Genomic DNA, 11,872 nt, shown 5'->3' on the forward strand with positions numbered 1-11,872 from the left:
TTTGATACTAATGTTTTCTTCATGGGTTGACTTGTAGCTACTGATTCAGCTTTTTAATGATTATAAGACTTCCAAGATGTTATATTTTTCTAGAATTCTTTCTATTCTGACAAAATTGTCAGATGTGTTGGCTTTTATTATCTCATTAAAATATCAATATCTGATGGTCCTATGCCATTTCCCACTTTTCGTTCTTCATAGCAGTGATTTTTGCCCCTAAATCTCCTTCTCCTCATCGTCCTTCATCTCCATCCATCTTGGTAGAGGTTTGCCTTTTGTTTTCTTGATTTCGCTTTTGTGATTAGTTTTCTGTTTCATTAGTTAACATCCTCCATTCTTTTCCCTATAATCAGTTATTTTGATATGTATTCTGTTATTTTTTAAAACTTAAATTTATGCTTAGTTCACAAACATTCCCTCATTCCTACTTCCTTATGTAGTATTTAACACTTTTGTTTTCCTTTAAGCATCATGTTAGCTGAGTTCCACAAGTACCTGTGTATTCTACTTTCATTATTTTTAGTTACAGTATGTTTTTTCATTTCTACTGTAATTTCTTCTTATATCTATGCAGTATTGAAAAACATTGTTTTCCTTTCCTTTTACTGTATAGAGGTTTTACATTTATCCTTTTTATAAAATTCTAATTTAATTATAATACAGACTAATTAATATAAAATATTTCCATTTTTTGCCACTTGACATATTGCCTATACCTAATAAGTTAAATTTTGTAAATGTCACATGGGTGCAGGGTTCTATCTATATTATTCCAATAAATCAAGACATTAATTTTTTTATGCAAAGTATCTTTCTAACTAAACTTTAATCACTTTGAACTTTCAATACTTTAAAAACCACTTGAGCACTCCTGATTTGACAGTGGGTTTGTCAGCTTCACTTACAACTTGCTTTATATTTACATTATTTCATTTTTTTAGACTCTCCATGCATTTATCCCATAATGATGCCTTTGTCCTATGTCTTTTTGTCCAATATTGATATAATACAGATCTAATATTAATATACATCTGAGATTTTCTGGGCTTTATTTTTTGATGTAATTATACACCCACACACAGTTTTTCAAACTCTCATGATTTTTAAAAACATAATATTGAAGTATAACACATATACAGTCAAATCTTAAGCTTGATAAGCTCTTACAAACTGAATACACCCAAGCAACCACCACGCAGATTAAAAGCAGACAGACAGAACACTTCCAGCATCTCAGGCATTCACTCCATGCCTCGTTTCAATTACCATCCATACTCCAGGGTTGACTACCATCACGACTTCACACTCTAGTTTGGCCAGAAATTCAATTTTACATAAAGGGGATCACAAAATGTGTACTCTTTTGTGACTGGTTTACTGAACTTGAACACTGTGTTTGTGAGATTCCTCAACACTATTGCATTTGTTCATTTTACCTGAGTTTATGTATCCATTCACAGGAAATGGGAGTATGCATAGCTTCTAGTTGGACTATTTAACCAGTGCTGCTCTGATATTCTTGTACATAGCGTTGGGTGTTCCATGTACTCATGCTTCAATTATGTCACTTAAAATATTATAGAAATAATTTTTTCCTGCACCGTATCTGAAAAATTGCTTTAAACCTCAAGTTAGGCCATATATATAATATTTTTAATGACACATTCACACACATATATATGTCTATATATGTAATAATATATAGACATGTATATAAAAATTTCTTTTTGCCTTGATATGATTTTATTAACTCTTTTTTGCCTTTTTAAAAAACAATTTAATTTTTGTTTCTTTATTACATATTTTCCATCAACTGGCTTGGAACTAATTTAATCAATTTTTCATTTCTATTTTTTTGGTGGTTGATTTTGAAATTTTAATGGGTACTTATAATATTTTAACTCCTCCCATCTTACATGTTACTGTTGACAGCATTTCAATTCAGTCTTCTTAATTCTACCCTAATTGTTATCATTAATGTTCCTTTATATACAATGTTTGTTTAGATTTTCTAATGTGTTGCCTTTTTTTAGGGATCACTTTTCTTCTTTGTTAAGTTCAACAAAGTTCAACTTAAAGTTCAACAAATAAATTAAAAGAAAATGTTTATTTGTATTCCTCTGAGATTATCCTCATGTCACTTTGTCTCTTGAGAAGTTATTTTGCTGGATATACAATTCTAGGTTCACAGATATTCCTTAACTGTCTCTTGGAGATGATACTCTACCATTTTTTGGCTTCTATTTTTGAAGTTGTAAATCTGTTGCTCATCACACTGGCATTTTTGTAAGTGAGCTATCATTTCTCATGGTCTGCTTCAATTAACTTTGCCTTTTTTTTTTTGCTATTTTATCTATAGTTTCACTAAAATATGTCTAAGAAAGAATTTCTGGTTTCTTGTTTTTTTCTTCCTTTCCTTTCCTTTACTTTCTTTGTCTTATGGCATACATAGTACTTTCTGTACTTGTGAGTTTGTACTTTTTAATCATTTCTAGGAAATTCTCAGCCATTCATCTAATCAATTATTGCCACAGCTCTCCTCTCTCTTGAACTCCTGTTCAAATATCAGTGTGATTTTCTCTTTGGGTTTCATCTCTTAACTTTTCTTCCATTATCTCCTTACTTTTATTACATTCTGGATTATTTCCTTACATATACCTGTCAATCCACTAGGTTTCTCATGAGCTCTGAGATGGATGTTTAACGTGGTGTTTGAGTTTGGAGTTTTATAAATTTGTATTTTGTGCTACATCTTTTCAAATATTTTCAGTTAGAGTTATTTTATATTCTGTATCTGATAACCAACTCTGTTATTTGTTGGTGACTCTTTCTTATAGTGGTTTCTTTTCCTGTGTGTTTAAGACCTTTTATTCTGATCTCCCAGAATAAAAATTAAATAAAAATTAATCTGGAAATCCAGGGACAAAAATTGTGGCTGTTTTCTTCCATGAGCATTTTCTTCTGTCTGGAATCAGAGTATTAACCAAGCAGGACACTCTGGCCAACTTTCAGAATCTCTAGTTTATTCTAAAAATATTTCAGGCCTCCCCCACCAGGGAGGCGGGCGGTCGGGCACAGCTCTGGGCTATGGTGGCAGCTCCCATGGCTGCGGCCATGGTGGATTGGGATGCGATGTGGCGTGGAGACAGACGAGCAGGGCTGCGTGACCGCATGGTGGCACATGGTCGTGAAGAACCTGAGATCTTTCCCATACTTCTGTTCAATACTCAGAAGAAAAACTTCCACTCTGTGTACCAGCTTTACAAGTAAATCATTAAAAGAACATATCTTCCCTCCTCTGATGAACATGCTGATTTTTTTCAACCTTTTCAGAGCACCATTTCTTGTGGATTTAAAGAAACCAGAGTTAAATATTCCTCACACAGTGAACTTCTACATCTAAGTTGAACCTAGGGTGATTCTGGGTATCTGGCACACAGTTCCTAGCTTCCGGGGAAGGATGCTAATGGGAAGGGCCATAGCTGTTATGAAACAGCTCTCCATTATGGCAACCCAATTATTGTTTATCTTCATGGCAGTGCAGAACACAGGACAGCTCCTCATAGACTTGAGCTAATAAAGATGCTGAGTGATGGTGGTTTTCATGTCTCGTCTGTTGACTATAGAGGGTTTGGGGGCTCGACAGGTAAGCCCATGGATGTTGGGCTGACTTCAGATGTTATTTGTGTCTATGAGTGGACAAAGGCAAGAAGTGGTACCACCCCCATGTGTCTCTGGGGCCACTCTCTGGGAACAGGAGTTACAACAAATGCTGCAAAAGTTCTAGAAGGGGAAGGATTCCCAGTTGATACTATTATCCTGGAAGCTCCATTTACCAACATGTGGGTTGCAAGTATCAATCACCCCTTGTTAAAGATTTGCCGGAAACCTCCAGGATTTTTAAGTACGGTTATGGATGCCCTGAGGAAAGATGAACTAGTCTCCCTCAATGATGAAAATGTTAAATTCCTGTCTTTTCCCCTTCTTATCATACACAGTGAGGATGAGAAAATGGTGCCTTTGGAATTTGGAAAAAAAGCTCTATGAAATTTCACACAATGCATATAGGAACAAAGAGAGGGTGAAGATGGTGATCTTTCCTTCTGGCTTCCAACACGACTTCCTTTGTAAAAGCTCCACACTGTTAAAAACCATGAGAGATTTCCTGAGCCAGCAGTAAGCATGAGGTATGAGTACAGCGGAGAGCAAAGACTTGCTCCAAACACCACTTGTGATGTATATTTCTTATGTAAAACTGTACTAGGCTGCTTGGGTGAGCTGAAGTTACTGACATTTCTACAAGACACTTGCCTTTTAGTAAAGGAAAGCATGGATGCTGGGAAAAAATAAATAAATAAAAATATTTCAAGTTTTCCTCTGTCAGTTTGTTGTTGGCCCAATGCTTAGGCTGTTGTTTATAGGATTCATGTTGACATTTGCTTTTTTCAGCTCTTGTTTTCAGTCAGATTATTTTTTGCCTCTTGGAGATTCCCCTTACTTTGTGCAAGCCCATAAGTACAATTAAAAGTGTATTATATGCAGTGTTTAGTTGTTTTCCAGGATCAAGTTCCTTCTGAATACATTAGTATCTTGTTTTTTTATATTATTTGAAATGAAAGATGTCAGTTTAGTGCTTTTGTATGCATTGTAATTTTATTACATTTTTTAACCTATCTCAATGAGTGATATCACTAGAATTTTCCACCATAGATCCTTTTGTCATAAAAGGCCATACATGTAGATATAATATGAAACACGAAGTGAAAAGTACTCTTAGTAAGGGATGAAAAAGTAGCTATTGTATAAAATGGGCATAAAGTCTTATGTGTTACTCTTTAAAAAAAATAGATAAAAGTAGTATTCCTTGACATTGTTGCAGGAATGGTGCCTGAGCCAGCATTTTATGTGTCCTCATGCACCTCCCAGTCCTACTGTGGTTGGGCAGAATCCAGTGACAAATTCTAGACAGTGGGCTATGGATGAAGGTGATGTGTCATGTCCAGGAGAACAAGAGAGCTGAACAGGACACTCAGGCGTCTCTTCCCTCCCAAAGTGACAAGGAAGCCCATGGACCGACTTTCTGGAGCCTCAGCATCAAAGATGCTGTATCGCTCAGCCCCTTCCCCAGCAGCAGTGCCCTAGATTACTGCTCAGACCAGCAGCAAATATTCACCCTACCAGGATTAGTCATGGAGATTTGAGGGGTGATTCTTACAGCAAAACCTAGCTTCACCTGAGCAGTCCAGTAAAACACTATTTTAGGGAGATCCTTAATAACCATTTATCATAACATTTTTTTCTGAAATTTAGCATGTTCACAACCAAGTTCTTTGCCTTCTCTCCCAGCCCCACCCTCCCCCTTCCGTGTGGTGAGGTGGCTTGTGTGGGAGTCTTTGTGGAGCATAGGGTGATCATCATGTATGAAGCCCAAAGTAAGTTCCTTCACGTTCATCCTCACTTTGTCTTCTGGAATATGACCCTAATTAATGTACCTGTTTCAAAGGATTGTTCTGAGAATGAAAACAGTGATTGCATGGAAAGCACACATCATAGAAGCCAGCACAAAATATTCTCTTTAAGGTGATAACCAGTAACCACATTTGATACAATATATTATCTAAAATGCCCAGTTTCTTAAAAAAAATATGTAGCCTGCATAGAAACATGAAAGTATAATTATGACACATACACTGGAAAGAAAAGAGCAACACACAACTGCCTATGAGAGATTCTGAAAGAAGTCATTAGAGAAATGCAAGTTAAAATAACAAGGAGGTGCCACTATACACTTGTTAGAATAGCTAAAACCAAACCCCAATGTAATGGTTAATTTCATGTCAACTTGGCTAGGCTACTTGCCTTGCTGTTGGGTCAAACCCTAGGCTAAAGGATTCTGTGAGGATATTTTTTACATATGAGGAAAATTTAAATCAGTAGACATTGAATTGGACAAGTTACCCTCCATGAACTGGATTCACCTCATCTAATCAGTTTGAGACCTTAGAATCAAAGACTGAGGTTGCCTAAAGAAGAAGAAATTTGGCCTCCAGAGAGCTACATAGAAACCCTTCTTACGTTTCTAGCCAACCCTGCACATTTCAGAAATGAGACCACAATATCAACTCTTACCTGAATTCCCAGCCTGTCTGCTTGCTCTATGGAGTTCAGACTTGGAGCCCTCATAACCCTATAAGCTAATTCCTTAAAATAACCTTTCTCTCTCTCTTTCTCTCTCTCTCTCTCTCTCTCTCTCTCTCTCTCTCTCTATCTATATATATATGTATATGTGTATATATATGTGTATATGTATATATGTATATGTATATATACATATGTGTATATATATGTGTATATATATGTGTGTATATATATATATATATATATATATCACATATGTAAGATATATACCTTACTGTAATAAGATTACAGTTGTTATTGTATCATTGATAAATTGTAACATATATAAATATAAGACATATCTTATTTTATCTATACAATATATATCAATATAAGATATGCATAAAATATATATAGCTTACTTTTATATATGATATTATATATATATATAAATACATATATCTTATTAATATACATACATACATACATATATACATACATACATACACATCTTACTGGTTCTCTTTCTCCATGCCAGTCCAATTGATGGCAAGGTTATGGAGTAACAGGAACTCTCATTTATTTTTGGTGGAAATGCAAAATGGTTCAACAATTTTGGAAGACAATATGGTAATTTTTAAATAGTCAAAACTAGCCTTACCATATGATCCAGAAATTATACTTCTAGGTATTTACCAAACTGATTTAAAAACTTACGTTCACATAGAAACTTGTAGCTAAATGTGTATTATAGCTTCATTCATAATTACCAGAATTCATCTTTAATAGACGAATGGATAAAAAGATTTTAGTTTACCCATGCAATGAAATATTGTCCACTGATATAAAGAAATGAGCTATCAAGACTTGAGTATATCTTAAGTACATATTTCTGAGTGAAAAAAGCATTTCTGAAAAGACTACATACTGTATGATTACATTTCCATGGCATTCTGCAAAAGTCAGAACCATAGCAACAAAAGAGCAACATCTGTGGAGGCAGCTTGTGGATGTCTGCTGACCTGCCCCAAGTTTAACTGTGGAAAGGATGAAAATCAACCATCTAAAGCCTCTTGAAATGATCCTAAGGACAAACAGCCGATGAAGAAACATCAATTCAAGAAAATATATGAAATTCCAGCAAAAGAAGTGAGAGTATACCATTTGACTCAAGCCTACTCTCTCTTTCCCCATCCCAGCTCTACAAGGTAGGCTCTGCTCCAGAGTGCAGCAGCAAGAGCATAGGGCACCTGTGCCCCTCAGCTCCTTTCTACATGGAGGAAGCTGGACTTCAGTGTTTCTCATCCCTCCCCCTGCAACCTGTTCCTGAGGTCAAGTCCTGGGTGATTGTGGTCAAGAGGTGGGGCCTTCCTCCTCCACCCACCCTCCACCCATGAAAGAGAGGCTTTGCCTTGGGCACAGCAGCTGAGAATACTGGGACACTCATTGCCTTTGCCCATGTCGCACAGTGGTCGTGCCCCCCGCCCTCCGGGAGAGGGAACCTGAGAGGACATCTGGCTGCTTGCATGCTTGCAGACCTTCTACTGGTGTCATCTTCTTTGTGAGGGTGTCACTCAGGCAGAAGCTTGACGTGATGGCATCGCTAGTTAGTTCCAAAACCCTAGCTCAAAGATTTTCCTTAGGGGGGGTGGAGAAGCAGGGTGTAAAACAGCTCTATTTCTCCTCCCAAAGGAAAATACTTCATTTACGAGAGAGAATGAAGAAGTCAAACCTAAGGGTAATCTCAAGAACAGTGGAGGAGGTCATGGTGAAAGGCAATTAGGGGAGATTCCTTGTTTAAATGAAGATACAGCCTAGACTATATAGACTGCATAGTCTGAGGAAGAGAACTGGGACATAAGACAGCTGGAAAGAGCCTTTCTGGTGTCAGAAAAAGTACTGAATTGGACTACAGAAACAATGCCTTCCCAGATGCCACAGTTTTATTAGATTAGGTTGTAAACAATGAATGTTCTGGGACATTGGTGAAAACAACAGCAGGATCACCTATACATACATCAAATGAGTGTGGTCAGGGAAGACAGGAAAGAGACCCACCAGCATCACTGCCATGCTGGGGAGTGATAGGCATACACCAAACTGAACTTCCTGGAGAAGCAACAGCAGAGGTTTAACACTGGGGCTGGGACAGGATTGGGGTAGGGGATGGAGGGAGATGGGGAGGAATACTTCACTAAAATAATCCAGCCAGTTAGTAAAAAGTAAACCAGCTAATAACAATACAAGACCCTGGGGATTCTCTGGTGGTTCAGTGGTTAGGACTTGGTTCTTTCACCACCGGTGCCTGGGTTTGATTCCTGGTTGGGGAACTAAGATCCCCACAAGCCACACACCATGGCCAAAAATGTCCCAAAGAAATGAGAAACAACAACAACAATAAAAAACAAATAATAACAGGATCCTGGGATGGGGAAGGAACCAGTAAACAGATTTGACATATTATCTAAAATGCCCAGTTTAAAAAATATATATCTATATCTATCTTTATCTATCTATCTATCTATCATCATGCAAAGAAATATGAAAGTATAAGTATGACATGTACACTGGCAAAAAAAAGAGCAAAACACAACCCCCTATGAGAACATATCTCAGATTTAATAGGAAAAAAATACCTCAAAAGAACAATTTTCACAGTAAGTTCACAGAACTAAAGGAGAGCAAGCATGACTAAAGAATTAAAGAAAGGTATGAAGACAGTGTTGTTTCATATAGTAAAGAATGTCAATAAAGAGATAGAAATTATAAAAAAGAAATCAATTTGAGTTTATGGATTTGAAAAGTACAATAAAAAAGTCCAATTAATCTTCGGAACCCTTCATCATGCAAAACTGAAACTCTGTACCCATTGAACAAAACTTCCTGTTTCCTCCTCCCGCAGTCCCTGGCAGCACCTTTCTTTTGTCTGTCTCTATGATTTTTAACTACTCTGGGGACATTTTTTAAGTGGAATCAAACAGTATTTGTATTTTTGCAGTTGGCTGATTCATTTAGAATAATGTCTTCAAGGTCCCCCTATGTTGTAAAATATGTCAGAATTTCCTTCCTTTTTTACACAATATTATTCCATTGTATGTATACACCACATTTTGTTTATCCATTCATCTATGGATGGACACTTGGGTTGTTTCTGTATTTTGGCTACTGTGAAAAATGTGCTATAAACATGGAGGTACAAATATCTCTTTGAGCCCTTGTTTTCAGTTCTATTGGGTATATACCCTAAAGTGGAATTGATGGTTCATATGGTAAGTCTATTTTTAATTTTTTGAAGAACTGCCATAATCTTTTCTGCATCAGTTGTACAATTTTAGATTCTGACCAGCAGTATTCAAGGGTACAAGTTTCTCAACATTTGTGCCAACACTTATTTTCTGGCTTTTTTTTTTTTTTTCTCGGTACGCGGGCCTCTCACTGTTGTGGCCTCTCCCGTGGTGGAGCACAGGCTCCGGACGCGCAGGCTCAGCGGCCATGGCTCACAGACCCAGCCACTCCGCGGCATGTGGGATCTTCCCGGACCGGGGCACGAACCCGTGTCCCCTGCATCGGCAGGCAGACTCGCAACCACTGCACCACCAGGGAAGCCCTTGTTTTGTTTTTATAACAGTAATTCTAATAGGTATGAGATGGTATCTCATTGCAGTTTTGATTTTTATTCCCTTGGTGATTAGTGATGTCAAGCATATTTTCATGTAATTGTTAGACCGTTGTGTATCTTCGTTGGAAAAATGTCTTTTCAAGTCCTTTGCCCCCTTTTGAATCCAGTTGTTTGGGTCTTCCTGATGAGTTTTAGGAATTCTTTTTATATATTCTGTATATCACTACTGTATCAGATATGTAAATTTCAAATATTTTCTCTCATTCTGTGGGTTTCATTCTACTTTTCAACACTATTGAAAATCATTTGCCCATATGTGTGAAGCTTTAATTCTGGGCTCTGTATTCTATTCAGCTGATATACATGTCTGTCTTTATACCAGTCCCACACAGTTTTGATTACTGTAATTTTGCAGCAAGTTATAAAATCAGGAAGTGTGAATCCTCCAGGTTTGTTTTACCTTTTCAAGATTGTTTTGGCTATCTGGGATCCCTTGAGATTTCACATGAATTTTAAGGTGGGTTTTTCCACTGCTGCCAAAAACATCACTGAGATTTTGTTTTTTTAATCTGAGGAATTGACATCTTAACCATATTAAGGCTTCTAATCTATAAACATCTTCATGATATCTTCTTTAATTTTTTAGCAATGTATTGTAGTTTTCATTGTATAAGTCTTTCACCTCCTTGGTTAAGATAATTCTTAATATTTTATTCTTTTGATGCTATTGTAATAAAATTGTTTTCTTAATTTCCCTTTTGGATTGTTCATTGTTAGCACACAGAAATGCAACTGATTTTTGTGTTGCCTTTGTGTCCTGCTACTTTGCTGAATTTGTTTAAACATCAATTTTTTTGTGGCATCTTTAGGGGGGTCTCTCTACATATAAGATTATATCATCTGTGAAGAGAGATAATTTTACTTCTAAACTTTTAAAATTTCCAAAACTATGACTTAGATTTGTTTCTCTTTTTCAATTCTCATGGATCCCATTTTACTGTGACTGCTGCCACCAACGTGATTTTCTAAAAAAAAAAAAAAATCTGTTTGTCTCTTTCCCCTGCTTTATCAACCTCTAATGCTATCTACTGACTAGAGCTTCAGTTTCAGACTCCTACTAGTGTTTAAGACATTTTCCTGCCACTTTTCCTAGAGTCACTTCTAGGCATCCCAAATCATGTGCCCTGAGTTTCCATTACTAAGTGCACAGCATTCCATGTGCTTTCATACCATTGTGCTTTCCAAGAGATACTCCCTCCTCCTCTTGTATTTTCTTTCTTTTGTTTTTCTGGGGAAGCCATTCCCCATCCTGCAAGGTGCAATTAGAATGCCACCTCATCACTAAACATTTCTAACCAGAAAGATTCAGAGGCTTCCTTATCTGAATTTGTGTAGCAATTTGTGCAGACCACTAGAAGAGCAGTCACATTGTAATGTATTTGTTATTTTCTGAAGTTAGAAGGAAACATAATGACTTTTGAGACAAGGAAACTGAGTTAGCTAGGACAATTTGCTCAGTTTTAATAGAGGTGCATTCTGGAGATTTTACTTATTTTGTTTTTAATTATCCAACCAGGTTATTTTATTTCTTTCTGAGTCATATAGTCTAAAATTAAGGTAACATCCACTCGACAGGTAGTTGGCGTTTCATGGGTGGCATTCTGAAGCTCAGTACACCAAGGGTCTCATACAAATGACCATTATTATGGTAAAATATCAAATAACATAATGTTTCATAATAATAGATTCCATTTATTGAGTCTATTGATTAAAAGTCACTCTGTTTGCTTTACATATAATAAAATTCCACAGTCTCATATTCAACTTGTCATCATTAACCTCACATTATAAATGCAAACCTGAGAATCAGGTAACAATAAGCTGCTATTCATACTCATTTTTGTCAGCTTTTGGAACCTGCAGTCTTCCCAATACATGCTACTTAAATTTAGATTAACTGCAGACCTTGGCGCATATATTTTGCTCTAACATACTTCATATGAATAGCTTTTAAAAAATGATGAAACATTAATAACCCTTATCCTATAATTATCTTTAAAATGTTTGGAGTTGGTAAAAATCTTGGTAGAGCTCATAGAGCCAAGGAAGAGAGGTACAAACTAGAAAACTCCCGGG

The 11,872-nt window shown here is 36.5% G+C and overlaps 1 protein-coding gene across 1 annotated transcript; it reads left to right on the plus strand.

Moving 5' to 3' along the window:
* Positions 1-3,127: 3,127 nt before the first annotated feature.
* Positions 3,128-4,180, plus strand: LOC307058347 (protein ABHD12B-like; the record flags this gene model as incomplete). The annotated part of the gene is given in 4 exon segments (XM_079711816.1): positions 3,128-3,400; positions 3,404-3,455; positions 3,458-4,032; positions 4,034-4,180. Coding segments are annotated over 4 exon segments (1,047 nt in total).
* Between the last annotated feature and the right edge of the window lie 7,692 nt (positions 4,181-11,872).

The sequence above is a fragment of the Hyperoodon ampullatus genome (assembly GCF_949752795.1).
Source record: "Hyperoodon ampullatus genome assembly, chromosome: 9".
NCBI lineage: Eukaryota > Metazoa > Chordata > Mammalia > Artiodactyla > Ziphiidae > Hyperoodon > Hyperoodon ampullatus.